Here is a 16,196-nt window from a genome sequence, read left to right as displayed (position 1 = left end):
TTTCATTGCAATATTTTATTAAAATCTGCTTTAGGAAGAGTCGGTTGTGTATGAAGGGTAGAAAAAGCTGTTCATTCTCACTTCACAAATACATTTCACCCTCTTTACACTGCAATTGGGACAGGATGTAGAGGAAAGCGCAGCGTTCCAGAAATGTAAATTAGACGCGGACATAAAATTGGAGAACAAATTTGTAAGTAACTTTTGTCTGCCATAACTGACAGGCCACGGTGCAACAGTATACTGTACTTCCAGGTCAGCTAATAACAGTGCACACTTGCTAAAAACCAAACTATATAGGCCTGGCTCATTTGTCATATTTGGTCTACACTGATATTTATAACTATTTTTATTTAATCCTATATTATGTAAGTTTAACAAAAATAATTTGACACCACATGTTAATGCTGCACGTGTCACCAAAATGTGATTTCATTTTTACAGTGGTCACCAAAAAAAAGTTGTGCAACCAGTGAAATAAATGAAACTAGTGCAGGAATAACAGTATACTCCCACAGATTCCATTCAATAAGCAAACATGCCTGACAAGAACTAGCTGAACTGGGTTAGGAGAGGTCTAAGGTGTTAAATACTGTATACTGGCCCAAAAGACGGTTAAATAAAAGACATTATACTATAGCTAGCTTCCCTGGTGATCTAGCAATGAATTCCACTCGCTGTGGCTTATCTTGGGCTAATTAAGATAGATCAACCCAATGCTGCAATAAATAGAAAAATCTGTTGGCTTTTTATATAGGAAAATCTGACTTACACATTGTTTATGTTTGACAAACATTCAGAAACAACAAGGTTGTGCGACTGTCAAAGTAAAGCTTGTATACATATTTATAAAAGTTTTCTTGGGAGGCACAAGGTCAAAACTTCAAAAGAATAAAGTGGGCTCCACTGAGAAAAGCTCAGTAACGGATTTTTTCTTTCAAGCCTCTAAAATATGGAGAAAACCACACACACAAATTAGGTCGCAAGTCAAGCACAAAAAGCAACTGGAAAAACTTCCAAACTGACAGAAAGCTGATTTGAATTGGCCAGTCTGCTGTAACATAAATATTGCACCAAATGTACCCGCTAAATACAACAACCCTCTAACTCTATAATAGCTTATAGTCCAACATAGAATATATCATTTGTTTTATATGGGAAATAAAGGGTCTGCAAACATACAATCTATAAAGTACCAGTGGCATCTGGTGTTTGATAGTTTTTAAGTGAAAGTCTGTTTAACGAAGTGTGTAGAAACAAAGAAAAAGACTTTACAAAACAGTTGATAAAATCATAGCAAAGAAAAACTCCGGCCTCAAAAACATCGAGGCAAAATTTGATCCACTGAACATTTTAACCGCATTTCTGGTATCTTAAAGAGTCTTGACAGTTTACTTCCTGTATTGGCATTAACAGATGTTAATTTAGCCTGGCGTTTAGCAATTTGTAGAGGAAAAGAAGTGCCTGAAGACGACCAAACAGGACGGCAATCAGTAGTACTGAAGGTTGTTCACAGGACAGCTGCATCTACCAGGGATCAGCTGTGGATGAAGACTGTCCAAGGCTGTCTGCACATATAGAACTCAGAGGGGCTGCAGGACATTCCTCCCTGCCTCTGCAGTGCTGCTGGCTCCAGATCTCTCCATCTCAGATGACTGCTCAAACACATCTCTGAAGACACACAGGATAAGAATGCATAAAAGGGTGTCTTACAGCCAGTTCAGGTAGTGGTCTTTACCAAGAATACACACAATGAGAACAAAACTCTGTCTGTTACACAATGTTTGCTTGTCAAAAGTCGGGACTCGCCAAATGACACTTTTGCACTGTTTAAGTGCTCACTACTTTCAAGTAGTTGAAAATGGCAAATAGGATCCAGCAGTTTCATTATGCGTACATACACTAGCTGTTTCAAGACGCCCATCTAGTTCTCCTGCTAACTCACTTGTGCATGTAGAAGAAGATGTATCCACTGCGGTCACGGTCTCGCTGCACAGCTGCTTCCTGTGTGCGTGAAACATCCAGGTCATTGTAGGTCAGCCATGACTGTTTCTTCATGTCGTACACGTCACTGATATAATGGCCTGGGGTAGGACAAAAAAGTTCATGCGTGGACAGTCGAACAAGGACATCAAGCAATCATGATCACTGTAAGTCAACACAAGTGACTCTTCCATAATTTAAAGCAGCCTGTTTGGGATCCTTTTTCCATCTGCCAGACGGTCTGAAATGTACCATGCAGCGTAACAAAACCGCACATATCCACACTCCATATGTGTACTCAGTAGCTTTATTCCATGTACTGATGTCCACAGCGCATTCTATCATGTTCTGTTGCCATTCTAGCTCATGTGTGTGACCCCAGGTCTTTTCTCCAGCCTGCTTTCTTTACACACTGGGTCTAATTTGGCTGAACCAGCTTATGTCAAAGTCACTTGTGAAAAAATAGACCCACAACTCACTTGAAATGAATTTTAATCGTGCATTTCATTTGACTTAATCTTAACACATAAACAGCTAAATTAGTTGTAATATTTGTAATTATAGACCAGTGTTACATTTTCATCATGGTTCAAGATCGTTCTTTATGATCATTACATCCTTCTGACAAAAATTACCCAAAATACAGGTTATTTGACAGAATCTGTGCTGTGATTGTAGTTATACTGACATTCGTGTTTGCAGCCAGATTTCCACTTTGGAGCACAGCGTGCAAATCAGTTCATTTTGTTATGGTCTTATAAAAAGATAAGAGTACAGTTACAGTAAAACAACTCCTATGCAGTACTTCACATCAATGCAGAAAGACAGTTCATGTACATTAGGACAGAATGCTCACCAGAGGAGGAGCTGCTCCCAATGTGGCTCACAACACTGATGAGTCTAAAAGAGTTGGCCAAGTCTCCACTCTGTGGATTAGAGGGGATATTAGCAGGTTACAGCAAGTGAAAGCAACCCAGTGTAGCCAAACTACCTACAAATGTCTACGTACATAAACTTATTCGTTGTCAGTAAAGTACTACATATCTGCTGGAATGTTAATAATTAATCTAATAAAATATAATGAGTCAGGAACATATCATCAGACAATGCAAGTTGCTGCAACTACCTCCACAGTGGCTGCTGACGTTGCCTGTGCAGTAGAAACAGTCAATTGTTCAATTAAGTATTTTCTCACTTTTTAAAATGTGAAGAATACTGTATATTAGTACAGTTTTAAAAAACAGAAATTTTGAGCCAGAAAACTTCTTGTTTAGACATATTAAGTATTTTCACTTCAGTACTTCACTTGAATGTAAGTAAGTAGTATTTCAATTATCATACAAATAAAATAATTCATTAGCAGCTTATGTGATTAATGTTAAAATCACAAGGCAGATATTGTGTGGCAGTAGGATGTTGAGTACCTCAGCGTTTCTCTTGAGATTTTCTGCCTCTACTTCAGTGTACTCCATGTCAAGCACATCCTCATTGCCAGAATCGTCATCTGAGCACAGCAGCTCAGGCAGGGAGTTGTTAAACTCTGTTGGGTGAGAAAAGGTTATCGATACTGCACTTTCACAGCACTGAGTGTCTGATTAAACCGTCTCACTATGTGCTCTAAACACAGGCATTTCTGATTTAAAAAAAAAAAACAAAAAAACAAAAAATTCCTGGCACTGGAGTCTCATCTATTGTCTTCTTTGTAGAAAAAAGAAAACTAAAATTATAATGACACAAACCTGCAGTAACTTTGTGAGATGACATCTCTAAATATACCGATTTCTTCCTCACTAACTGCCTCCCCAACCATTTAAAATGCCCTCACTTTTGCCATCTATCTACTACCAACTGTGTCCAACATGTTGCAGAACAAATTGCTCAAACATTTATTTCCTCGAAGTGTCAGGGGCCCCCTCAAGTTTCACCAGCTGTTCAGCATACAAAGATTCTCATTTAATACCTTGCAAGCTGAGCTCAGTTGCCCTCTTCAGATCATCATCTTCTCTCATCTCTTGGGCCTCCTGAGGCAAGGAAAAGGGATTGCATCATGAAGACTTAGTTTAAGAAAAAACATAGCATTTCACTCAGGTCTGTGGGGTATTGAATGCTGGTTTTTGAACTAAATGCTTCAGTGAGGTCAATGACATTTTGAACGATATAAAGAGCTCAGACTGAATGCTTGACAGTCTTCATTAGGAATAGGGAAAAAGTTAAATTTTAATCTGATTGAAAATGTGTTTTTCACTATGCATAGTTGACAGATAATTGTTTCATTCTTAAAGCAGATTATTTACATGTTCTTGGAGACTCTGGGCGAGAGCCTGCTGTAGCTCCTGTTCTTCCCTCTCCTGATCCAGACTGTACTGCTGGACCCAGTCCAGCTCTCCTTGCTGCTGCACACTCTCTGGAGTCTGGTTCTCCTTGTTTTCATCCATGGTCAAGTCCAGGGAGTCCAGCACATCTACACAAAATCACCACATAGGTTAGCAGTGGTTAAAGTAAAGAAAATGTCTGTGCCTGAAATATGTTGGGGCTTAGGAGCAGATCAGAGCGAAGTGAGGATTACAAAATAATATTTATAATAATTAATTAATCAAAAATGAACATGCCCATTACCACTTCAGACTGACAAAAATAATGAATGTTATCATTTTGAAATGTGAATCTTCAAGTTAACTTGAAAGGTCCAAATAGCAAAAACATGCATTATGTAGTCACCTTTTCCTTAGTCATAAACTTCAGTCTGGTAACTGTATTCAAGTACAACTTTCAAAGCCAGTAGGAATACCCAGTAAACCTATTTCTCAAACTTTTCCGTGCTCATCCTCTGTTGATCTCTAAACAGCATATGTAGCTTAATATGCCGACTGCTAGAACTGGGCGATAAATCGATTTTATCGATTAATTCGACTTTGTACTTAATGTCGATTTGTTTTAATGAAAATTGATTTTCTCATCAACACCCGCCACCAATGTCTGCCTGCTGGGCTCCCGTAGTTCAGAGTGCGCGCACGCCGCATCCAATTTGCATAAAGTAGAAGTCAGTCTACTTTATGCAAATGAGCTGCAGCCCTCTCCGGGTAAACACACCGGATCGCAGCGGGAAACGCAACCGGACCAGCATGCCACATGCGGCGCATTTCCAGCCGCGATCCGGTGTGTTTACCCGGAGAGGGCTGCAGCTCATTTGCATAGAGTAGACTGGACTCCGGCGTGCGGAGATAGGTAGGGGGTTAAAAAAAAAAAAAAAAAAATCGGATAAATCGTGAACTGGGATTTTTTTGTGAAAAAAATCAGAGATTTTTTTTTAGGCCATATCGCCCAGCCCTGCTATGAAACAAGTGCCACATTTGTTCAAAAGATTGTGACAAAAAATACTTTCAGGTACATCATTGAGTTGACACTTGTCAGTTATTAAACATAATATTCTCATGACATTATGTCCATCATCTAAACTTCCAGCAGACGGATACTTGAGTATTTTGCTTGAATTTCAACTGGGTTAAGTACATTGATATTTTAAATACCCAGTTGTAGAAAGTCATATTGATTTTTTTTTTTTTTTTTTTTTAAAGTTATTTTTTTGGCCTTTTATCGGCTTTATTGGATAGGTGCAGTGAGAGAGAGACAGGAAATGGGAGAAGAGTCAGGGGAAGACATGCAGCAAAGGGCCGCGAGCGGGAATCGAACCCGGGCCAGCTGCGTCGGGGACCAGCCCTGTACATGGGTCGCCCGCTCAACGCGTTGAGCTATACGAGCACCCCGAAAGTCATATTGATTTTAAGCAACAAAACACTTACTGATGCAGAACCAATCATTCAGTTTTTTCATGCTATGCTCATACAATCATGACCCCTTGTAGAAACCTCATCTATTAAATGTCTTAACGTCATGATGCTGAAATACCTGCAGGCTGTTTGCCATCCGTTTCAAGCAGATCTGTGTGATAGGCAAGGTCATGGGCATCTGTATCCCCAAATCCTGTGTCGGGGCTGCTGGTTGGCTCGTCTTCCATGGGAGGTGGTGCTGAGAGTGCAGCCTCTTGACGACTCATCTCCAGCACAGCAGCCAGCATTTCATCATCATTTATGCCACCAAAGTCAGCTGAATCTATTGTGGTTCCCCTCTGAAAACATAACTGTGTTACAACAGCAACAAAAAAAAAGAAGCCAATCATGAATGCCAAAGTGTAGAAGCAAATGCTCACCTCTTCCGGGCGGTCATCGTCTTCAGGCAGACAGCTGCTGAGGCGACGCTTGCGGTTTGCGTTCACCTTTCTGTTAGGCTCCTCCTCACAGTCCGAGTCCACAAGGATCGAGGCACAGCTGGAGTTGGCTACTTTGCCTCCCATCCTTCTACACACAGTCACATGTTCAGTGATTAAATTTACAAGTCAAAAGTAGAAAGCCTATTAACTTTTTTTTTTTTTTTTTTTTAAATCAAAGAGAGTGAACCAAGAATAGCAGCAACTTGAAAGTTCACTTTAGAAAACCTCAGATTTGCCTAATGTAAATTAAATGCTGAATTTGTTTTCTTCATTTGACATTAGTTGAAATTCTTGCACAGCGAGCAGCACTCACCGGAGAGGTGCTGTGGAGGAGTTGACCGACTGTGACGTTTTAAGTGCTCTGGATCTTTAAGAAAAACAAAGAAAACCTTTAAAACACCAGTTATTTGCTGCCAATTTGTTGGCCACAATCTCTCCATCAGTTGAGATGTACTTCCAGGTCATTTGCAAAGCTTTACCTTAAAGCCTAAGGAATAACCCAATGGAGCTGAGGAAGTTACACAAAGAGAAATGCTTAAAGCTATCTTTCACAAATATTTAAATGACGAATTTATGATGTCTTACACAGAGGCTTGGGAACTCCAGCCAAGACTGATGGGGGGTCTTGTAGATTCAGTGCAGTGGGACAGTAGGGTCAGGTATCGTGGGATCACCACCTGCTGGCCCAGCTTGCTGTTCAGAGACAGCTGGGCGTTAAAGCTGTATCGTTTCAGGTGTAGGATGAGCACTCTGTGAGAAGAAAAGATTCACCACGAATAAAAATTTATTAACTTCTTTGTTCATTTTTAGCTCCTTCTTTTTATTCTACTAGTCATTACTAAATGTTTACAGGGAGTGGCTATGATTCAACTTGCCGAGCTACATATAAAATGATATGTAAAATGCATTTTGGCTTTGCTTAACTTGCATCTGTTCAACATTTAGTATTTAAATATTAGCATTGTCGTGCATGTAGTTCATGTTAATAGTCTGTGTCTGGATACCTGGGTAGTTTGCTGAATTTATGCATAACTGTTGCTGATTTGCCATTGCATTTTTCACACGAGTACTCAATTTCCTCCATCTGCAAAAGAAAAACTCAACTAATTACATATTCAAATATATCCAGCAGATGCCTGATTTCCTAGTTTCATGCAGGGATAATATTTTACTAAGTCCAAGATAAATTTCCCATAGATGTTCATCAGATTTGAACTAAAATAACAGCAACAGGAAAGACTCACCCTAAAGAAGAGATCCAGAGAATCCTGGATCGAGCGAAGTGGGAGGGTTTTCTTTCTGCGTGGTAGGTCGATGGACAAGTCATTAAACTGCTCTCGCTTGGTCACCACCTCCCCACAGCTGCAACACAATATAAAAGGCATCACAGACCTTTTGTCTTCTCCAGAGCCAGCAGCAGGTTGGGCATATATATTACTAGGATACATTGCAAAAATAAATTCAGATAATCAAGCCGGAGACAGTCCTCACCCTTTGCAGGTGATGGTGTGTTGCACCTCAAATTCCATGTTAACTGCCACAGGACAGGTGTAGATGCGAGAGGTGTCCACATCTTCGCCAGGCTCTGTCTTGACTGCCGATGACATAGTTGTTGCGTCCTGACCGTTATCACTCACCACAGAAGACGATGAGGAGGCAGCATCGTTTGTCCAGCTCTTGTTCATTTTTTCCACATCGTCCTTCAGCTGGTCCAAACACTGACTCAAAAATTCATGAGCATCCTGATGAAAAAAAGCAACATGTATTATCTTGGAAAAACATACAGAATAATGACAACTAAGAAAATAACTATTGATTTAAAAATTATTTTGATTTGAAACATTTTTTTCTACCCATGAGTGACATTAAACGTCCTACTAAGGTAAGCCTCCAGAAATACAAACAGATAGAATAAAATATTTGTAAAAATTTTAGACACTTAAGATGTTTCACTTCTTTTCTGTATAAAACCACTGGGAGGCACCTGATCTGTCCCAAATTTATTTTGCAGCTTGACACTGACCCTAAATATACATCTAGAGTCAAAATTAACTAAATTCAGGAACAACAAGAAGCCCTCAACAGATGGCACCAACCTTAGAGTAGAGTTCAACTTAAGACATTAAAAATAAACTTTGTTGCTCGTGAAAGTAATTTTTTAAGTCTCTGCTTCCCATAACTACTTTGAACTGTTGATTTGAGATGGAGATCTTACATTCTGCATGTTTCCTGAGAAACGTTCAGCCGTGGAGGAGATGGCACTCTTCACTTTCCTCAAGAGGTCCTTTTTTGTCTCTGGACAGCCCACATCCTTCTTGACCATGAGATGAGCAAAACGCCTGCAGAGTGAAGACACAAACTGAATAAAATTCTTTAAAAAAAACTTTAAAAGTATAAAATCTTCTCTTACCAATAAGCATCACAATATTGCTACATGCACTGTTGAGTGTGTGATTTTAAAAATCATCAGCTAGCAATGCATAAAAAATATTTTCTTCTATCTACATGAATTTCAGTTACTTTTGAAGGACATTTAGTACAATGATTTCACTAATGCAGTCTGTTTCATTTCACATTATCTGAATCTATTTGTCAATTTATCAGAATCTCTTCAATCTGCCTCTATTCGCATATGCTAAATAATGTTTCACACAGGCAGACAGATTCACAGACAAACGTACGTCGATCGCCACATAACTCCGCCTGGTCCTTGGCAGAGTAACAAGCTTAATGTAGTACCTGAGCAAAGCATTGATGGGTACTTTCTTCCAAGGGATGCTCTGCCTCAGCATGTCACTGGAGAAGGAGGGGAGGCTGAAGAGGGACTGCAGGATGGCATTCATGTAGCAAGTGTTGCCCAAGTTGGAAAATCTGTAATATTGAAAAAGAAAAATGACATAAGGTGACAAGTGGCAACAACAGCCTCTTCTTCCAGTTTTCAGTCCAGTCAATTATCTCATCACAGTTAGTGGATCCAATCTCGTTTTTTCTTACCCTTGGAGTGGAGGCTGAGGCTGTGCCAGGGTGGAGGGCCTCTGCTTGTTCCAGCCACCATAATCCAGAGAGGGTCGTACCTTCTTGAAGGGAGTGGAGTGGTTGGGGAGCATGAGGCTTCTCTTGGCCGCTGTGGTCTGTACAGTACTGGATGGCCTGAGGGGGTTAGGAAAGATCATACAGGTGTGAATCACTGGCTCACCAACAATTCACAGAAACTCACCTGTCCAGAAAAGAGTGGCTCTGGCTGTAGTCTTTAGTCACAGATCAGCTTCCATAGAATGACGTTGGCTGAAAAAGAATCCACCTCCCCACTGTCCATTCACTGACTCAGTATGACATTGAAGCTCTTACTATTGCCAATATGTCAAAAATAATCAACTTTGTTACAACCCTTAGCGTACTTATGAGTACTTCAATATGGGTTTAGTTATATTAGAATTTCTACTAAAGTCTGATGATCAAACTTCAAGCAGCTGTCTATTTAACTTAAAGGAATTTGGTCATCACTTTATCTTCCTTGAAATTTGACAGCGCTAGCTTGTTCATTTTAGTTGACCTCCACAGAAACTCACCTGTCCAGAAAAGAGTGGCTCTGGCTGTAGTCTTTAGTCACAGATCGGCTTCCATAGAATGACGTTGGCTGAAGGGGAGCTGAGCCCAGTGGAGCTACAGGTAAAGGGACAAAAGTGTGATGAAGTATAACAAAATCAGCTTCAGGTCACATAGTTTGATTAGGCCAGTTACAGAAAATGCTGTAAAACTCTAGAGATTAAGAAGGTAAGTTTAACACAAGAAATGAAAGCCATAATCAGCAGTATTTTACAGAGGGGGCTTTCCTACTAAGCTGTAGACAAAGAAGTTTACCTGAGTTCCTGTTCTCCTCTGCCTGCTTCAGCTTGTCTTTGCAGCTCAGTAGATACTTCCTAGATGGATCTGAAGTGGCCTTGTTGTTGCTAAAATAACAAGACACAACAAACAAAATAAACTCTTCGTGTGTACATGCTCCACAATCTAGTTTTCCGTTTTTTCAGAAACATCAGTTAAACATGTAAACGACACCAGTTATTCTTCTGTATTTTTCATCTTGCAACAAGATCATCAGAAAAACACATACTAAAAACCAAATCAATAGTTTGACAAAAGCCTACAGAATTCAGGTCAGTTTCTGTGTACTAAAAAACACTAGAGTTCAGCCTGGCCAGTGAGGAGCATTGCTTTACCTTGAGGAGTCATTTTCCTTGGGGTAATCCTCAGTGAGGTCACTTTCAGAATTAAGGAGCCTCTTTCTCTTCTCACTCCTAAAAGAACAGTAACACAGAATAATTCACAAGCTAAACATGGCTGAAGTAACCATTCCAAGTTCAAATGTCCTGTATGTATGTGACATAGTAAAACAAAAATCTGGTGGTGCAATCGAAATTTCTATCGTACCGGTTTTCAGACAGTCCAGTGCGGGTGGGAGTGGAAGCTGCTCTACTCGGGCTGCCTAGAGGCTTCCGTGGTGTTGTGTCCTCTCGGCCTTCTGCACTCTGCCGCCTTGGTGTTGTCTAGAACACGTTAGAAGTGTTAAAATTGAAGTCAGATGTAAGCGTATGTTTGTTTACATACTTTCAAGTAAAAATTTTTGTTTGATATTGTTGCTCGCCTGTCTTTCACCAGAGGGGTTTGTCTCATTTTTCGCAGAGCGGTTACCAAGAACGCTGAAATTTGCACTTCCATGGGATGATTTTAAAACTGCAAAATGAAGAATGAATAAAGGCAGAGAACAAGGACTGTGAATGAAATTATTATTTGAACAACAATACAGTCAGGGGGTTTAAATGCCTGACTCAAAAACTATATCATTGTGGTATTCCTTTAGCTAGCACAGCTTGCAGCTACTCCAGAGATACTGGCCAATGTTTTTCTCCTTTCAGTGCAAACGCTAGTTCATTGTAGCATTTGTCAAAACAAAAACAAGAATGTAAAGTGCTATTTTAAAAATTTTCCAGTAGAACATTGCTGTACTGAGCAATGACTAACACATGATGTGTAGAAAAATGCTTTAAAAACAATCATGCTGTCGCTAATTTGAATTGAAAAAAAGTCTGTGGAGTGCACAAGACTAACAAAGATTTGTCCCAAGACCCTCTTGAAAGGCTGTAGCCATTTCAACAGAGGACATTATGTAATGAGAAAAAGAACTGAATGCAGAATGATGAAAATTTCTCATATTATGTTTTAACTGGGTTATTCTTCAACCAAAATCCACAAATATTTTGTATTTGAATGGAATAGAAAATCACAGCAAGGTTCAACATCAAAACACATGTCAGTGGCTAAAAAGTGCTGTCTGTCCACTGCTGTCATCTGTGGAGTCTTCCTCAAACATAAAGCTGACATATGTTCTGATTATATATATATATATCCAGCAATTCTGAAGCAATTCTGTATAACTTCAGAAATGACTCTCCAGCTGCGACTAAAAAATAGTGACTATACTTAAGATAATCAGTGTACAACCCAATTAATGATTATCAGAAATAAAAATTGTTTGGCTTTCAATTTTTTTAACATTTATTATGCTGTGAAGGATTAAAAAAAAAAAGCTTTGTAATTTCTTGAAATGAGCCCTCATGTAGTTACCTGGCTTTCCCTGCTTCAGCCTTTCCAGGTAATCTTTAGTCTTCTGAGCCAAAGATGTGGGTATCTTATCCATTGTGATGATGCTGCCGTCCTTCAAATTCAGTATGATCCGATTCAGACTCTGAGTAACATGCTTCACGTTCTGGTTCAGCTAAAGGCAAGAAAATACTACAAGGTAATCATGTTAATTTTGTGATTGCATTTTTTAAAATTTACTTCACACATACAGTGGATTCAAAAAGTACTGAGACCCCTTCAATTTTTGCACACTTGCAAAGTGGCTGTTGTCAGAATGCCCACAGAAACATATGAAATCACTACCAGAGAAAAAGAATCCACCTCCCCACTGTCCATTCACTGACTCAGGATGACATTGAAGCTCTTATTATTGCCAATATGTCAAAAATAATCAACTTTGTTACAACCCTTAGACAGAGTATTTATGAGTACTTCTATATGGGTTTAGTTATATTAGAATTTCTACCAAAGTCTGATGATCAAACTTCAAGCAGCTGTCTATTTAACTTAAAGGACTTGTATCTTCATAGTGGATGACTGAGAATCACACTCCTGAATCATGCAAAGTAGAAGGAGCCCCTCATTTATTTTTTTTTTTTACCCACTGCAGCTATATGCAGTAATGGCGTAATAATGTGCACGAGAAAGATGATGGCAATTATCCTGTCTCTTTTTTGTTTGCACATCATGTACTTACAAATACAAGCACCTATCCATGCGTGCAAGTGATGGAAAACACGTTTCTAGGGCTAGATTTAGAATTTCTGGTTATATTAGGTCATTACTAGCAAAAAAGTTTAGTAAGCATGACTGCTTAATTACAATATTAGATTTACAAAATATCTTGAATAATATAATGAAGTACTTTTCTGAAAGTCAGTTTTCAAGTCACCAGGGGTGTTTGATTCTTTTGAAAAGGAGCACCATTGTAAACTAATGGTGGGAACACGCATACTATTTACAGTATAAACGATATTTACAATTTGTGCAGCACAATGGGACGGAATCAGGATGGAAGACTGACTTGACTGCTGACAGCCAAGAGAAAAATACATAGAGTGTGCTGTGCTAAATGATTCTTAGCGATCACTACTAGTCATTCTCATCCGTATATTAAACATAGTTAATTTTTATCATAAAATCATTTGTGGGAAAGAGGCAGAAAAAAACACTTTACCTGGAAGCAGAGCAAAGCTTGTGGTGTGCCATGAGTGAATATAATTTCCAATCTAATACATTCCTAATTTCAGTGCAAAGCCAGAGCTCATTCATCGCACAATGTGCCTAGTCTGTCTCACTGGACATAGACTGTGGGTGTGAGCCTGTGGCTGCATATCTAACCTGGCATTCACCTTCCTTTCCGGTATCTTCATGTTACCATTTTAAAAATGCTCTTTTCTATAGGAAACAACACTGTCCCGGCAAAAACCTTCTGGGCACTTTTGCAGCACCCTGGGGCTTAGCATCACCCAAGATGATTTTGATTAGTTTAAAGAAATGGAAGACAAGCGTCTTTTTTCTTCTATAGCAGAATGAAAATGTATGCGACCACACCATTCTTCACTGTTGAACAGTTGGGAGGAGAAAGGTCAGACTGTACATGACTATAATGTGACATGTCTCAAAATTTTATTGTACCATTTCACTGCATGGCATGCAACAAATTTGCAAGACTGCAGAGATAACGGCTGTTATTACACTGTAATAGGGCCTTTCATCATCATCCTCATGCAGAAATTCCAGCATGTATTGCAGTCATTTGGTAATACGCCAGTGTGACACTTTACAACCATTTACATGCCTTCCCTTTCAAGAAAATAATTTCGATGCATATCACTGTTGGGGTTTTTGTTTTATTACAGTGTCGCACAAGGTTTTTTTGAAAGATCCCGAGAGTTGCCTAGCAAGACAGCTCTACTAAAACCATTAGACGTTCAGTGTGCTGTCCTCTGTAACTCAGTTTGTAATCAGTACTCCTCTCTGACTGTCAGGACAGCAAAATAACTGAAAATTTGAACATTTTGAATCATTTCAACTCATTATTTCTTAATGACACTTCAGTCCATAAACCTTCATCTGGTGAAATTGTTAAGTGCAAAGTGTCTAATCTTTCTGGAACATTCCTAATTTAAATTTAAAACTGGCATCTTCTATTTACACACACCAGTGTTACTGAGCTACCACGCAAGGTGTTGACCTGACCATCAGGAGGAAACTGATAATAATGTCTCACCCAAGGACACTTCTACATGCTGGCTGAGTCACCAATCCCATGATTAATAGGCAAAACCCTCTAACTCTGGAGCCAGCTGATCCAGATTAAACTGTAGTAAATCAACAAGTAATATCTTCGTCACACCTATTATTGAATATTTACAAACAAAAAAAATGGTAAAAAATACCTGGAAAGTTTTGGAAGCTCCGCCACAGTTGAATCTTACACAGAGGCTGACTTTGTTGTCCTTTTCCAAAATCTCAAAAGTTCCCTCCTTCCACCTGGTGGTGCCCAGGTCTATGCTGTTGAAGCGGATCTTAACAGCGCCACCACTGGAGAGTTTGGGCACTATGGTTGCCATGGCTTATAGTATCCTGCTGGTACACTTGGGAAGCTGGGACTTGTGACCAAATCCTAAATATGAGAAATTAAATTAACTGCATCAGTGTCACTGTAGCAATATTCAGTTCCCACAGAGTGAAAGCAGTATTCATTAACCATATCATTGGGCCCGAAAACATTGTGCACAACCTAAATTCATTAAATTCCATATTGTTAGAAGGTCAGGTATGAATTGTGATAAGTGTCATTTTAAAACAATTAACATTTAAGTAGGTTAAAAAGTGCAATGATAAAGTTCTGTGAAAAGGCTAGCTAGAATTTTGCTCAGTTTATCAAAATACAGAAAGCTTGCAGCTTGCTAATGTCATCCCAAAAAGTGGTTATTTGGCAAAAAATGACTGTGTTCTATTTGTTAAAGCTGGATTACTCTGCCTGTATACGAACACATCTGCCTCCATCTGAATCAAAGCGTGCAAATACACACAACTTCATTTCCTTGGTCTTAGCAATAATACTTTTTGTGAGACTTTGTTGCCTTCTCTGAATAATTGTGACAGGTTACAACATCATCATGCATGACATTTAGGGTGATTATACCCAACACTATAGTATTGTTTCTGATGTTTGGACGTGTGTTTGGTATGTCAAATATCCATGTTTAGACTGTAATTATCATGATTTACGAATCATCATTTCATGATATAAAATACTGAATAGTATCTATTCTGCAATTATGGGCTTTAGAATCTTTAAAATCCAGCCCTCGAAAAATCACCGAATCGGTTGTAATCTGGAGCGCAGATAAGACAGCTGAAGGATAATTGCACCCGGGGTATGGATCCCGTGGATCACTTTTTGGCATAAAAGCTGTAACAGGGTTACCGCATACAATATAAAAGTTTACCTTTCTCAGGTCATGAAACCCAATAGCACAATTAGAGAGCCCACATCCAAAAAAGATTTACAGGGTGCCAAAAGTCACAACAAACTTCAGGTCAAGCAAAACACTGGTTAGCATCACAGCTAACAACAGGTTAACGGCTCATTATAATACATACAATGCCGTCGCAGAACAATTTTGACAAACATGACTGGGTGTTTTACAAGGTGGAGTAACTAACGCCGCGTATATTAGGTGGCTAGCAGTTCCAGTAACAGCCATTGTAGCCTGTGTTTGCACTAGCCATCACACGAGCCCAACTGCCAATCTGAATCGCGGCAGCAAAGATGAGCGAAGGTGCACAAACACATAGCAACCTGCGTTCTGTCTCTTCCAGGAGGAGTAAAGTCATTCCGACAAGACAGTCGCAAAAAATACAAAGAGGAAAGTTAGCGGAAGAGCTAGCAATGATAACAACAGGCAAGCCGAATGCCTGTGATGCAGGTAATGTCGTCTCCTCATCTACAGACGCTGAATGGATGGAGGAGGCCGACATTAGCAAGTCGGCTAGCAGGCTAGCGGGAGCTAGCTAACTGGCTAATTTGCCTGATTGTAATTTGGTGATGAAAACAGTGTCATCCTTTGACTACAGCGGGCAGCTCTTTACCTGTCGATGATATGGGCTCGTCCTCAAACTTCTAAAATACAGTATCGTTTTTGTAGATCCTCCGAGGACAGAAAGTTTGTTTTGCCGGCATTCACCTGCTCTCTGGTGTGTACGTTGTTGACAGTGGACCCGCACACGACGCCTCGCAACGCTGCGCGATGATGGCGGGAATGTGAAAATTTACAACGGAAATGATGCCCGA

The 16,196-nt window shown here is 39.6% G+C and overlaps 1 protein-coding gene across 1 annotated transcript; it reads right to left on the bottom strand.

Moving 5' to 3' along the window:
* usp37 (ubiquitin specific peptidase 37) lies at window positions 1-16,173 on the bottom strand. Its single transcript, XM_023291713.3, has 24 exons — window positions 15,995-16,173; window positions 14,293-14,519; window positions 11,873-12,023; window positions 10,893-10,981; window positions 10,679-10,794; window positions 10,468-10,545; window positions 10,112-10,200; window positions 9,820-9,913; window positions 9,245-9,400; window positions 8,990-9,121; window positions 8,466-8,589; window positions 7,742-7,992; window positions 7,495-7,612; window positions 7,255-7,334; window positions 6,836-7,000; window positions 6,564-6,617; window positions 6,191-6,338; window positions 5,890-6,109; window positions 4,278-4,444; window positions 3,944-4,004; window positions 3,408-3,523; window positions 2,840-2,909; window positions 1,946-2,084; window positions 1-1,671 (listed from the first exon to the last, which is right to left on the bottom strand). Exons 2-24 carry the CDS (start codon window positions 14,464-14,466, stop codon window positions 1,584-1,586), a joined length of 2,880 nt encoding a protein of 959 aa, XP_023147481.1. The 5' UTR covers window positions 14,467-14,519; window positions 15,995-16,173; the 3' UTR covers window positions 1-1,583.
* Between the last annotated feature and the right edge of the window lie 23 nt (window positions 16,174-16,196).

Source organism: Amphiprion ocellaris, chromosome 11, assembly GCF_022539595.1.
Source record: "Amphiprion ocellaris isolate individual 3 ecotype Okinawa chromosome 11, ASM2253959v1, whole genome shotgun sequence".
Classification (NCBI taxonomy): domain Eukaryota; kingdom Metazoa; phylum Chordata; class Actinopteri; family Pomacentridae; genus Amphiprion; species Amphiprion ocellaris.
The sequence above is the reverse complement of the archived record's forward strand: the minus strand, read 5'-3'. Positions and strand labels throughout refer to the sequence as shown.

What these genes read in the sequence shown, in the direction of transcription:
- usp37 (XM_023291713.3), bottom strand. Translation starts at nt 14,466, where the DNA reads ATGGCAACCATAGTGCCCAAACTCTCCAGTGGTGGCGCTGTTAAGATC. An exon ending in GAGCTTCCAAAACTTTCCAG is followed by an intron (nt 12,024 to 14,292) that starts GTATTTTTTACC and finishes TCTTGCCTTTAG; the next exon opens with CTGAACCAGAACGTGAAGCA. An exon ending in TGGGAGCAGCTCCTCCTCTG is followed by an intron (nt 2,085 to 2,839) that starts GTGAGCATTCTG and finishes GTCCTACCCCAG; the next exon opens with GCCATTATATCAGTGACGTG.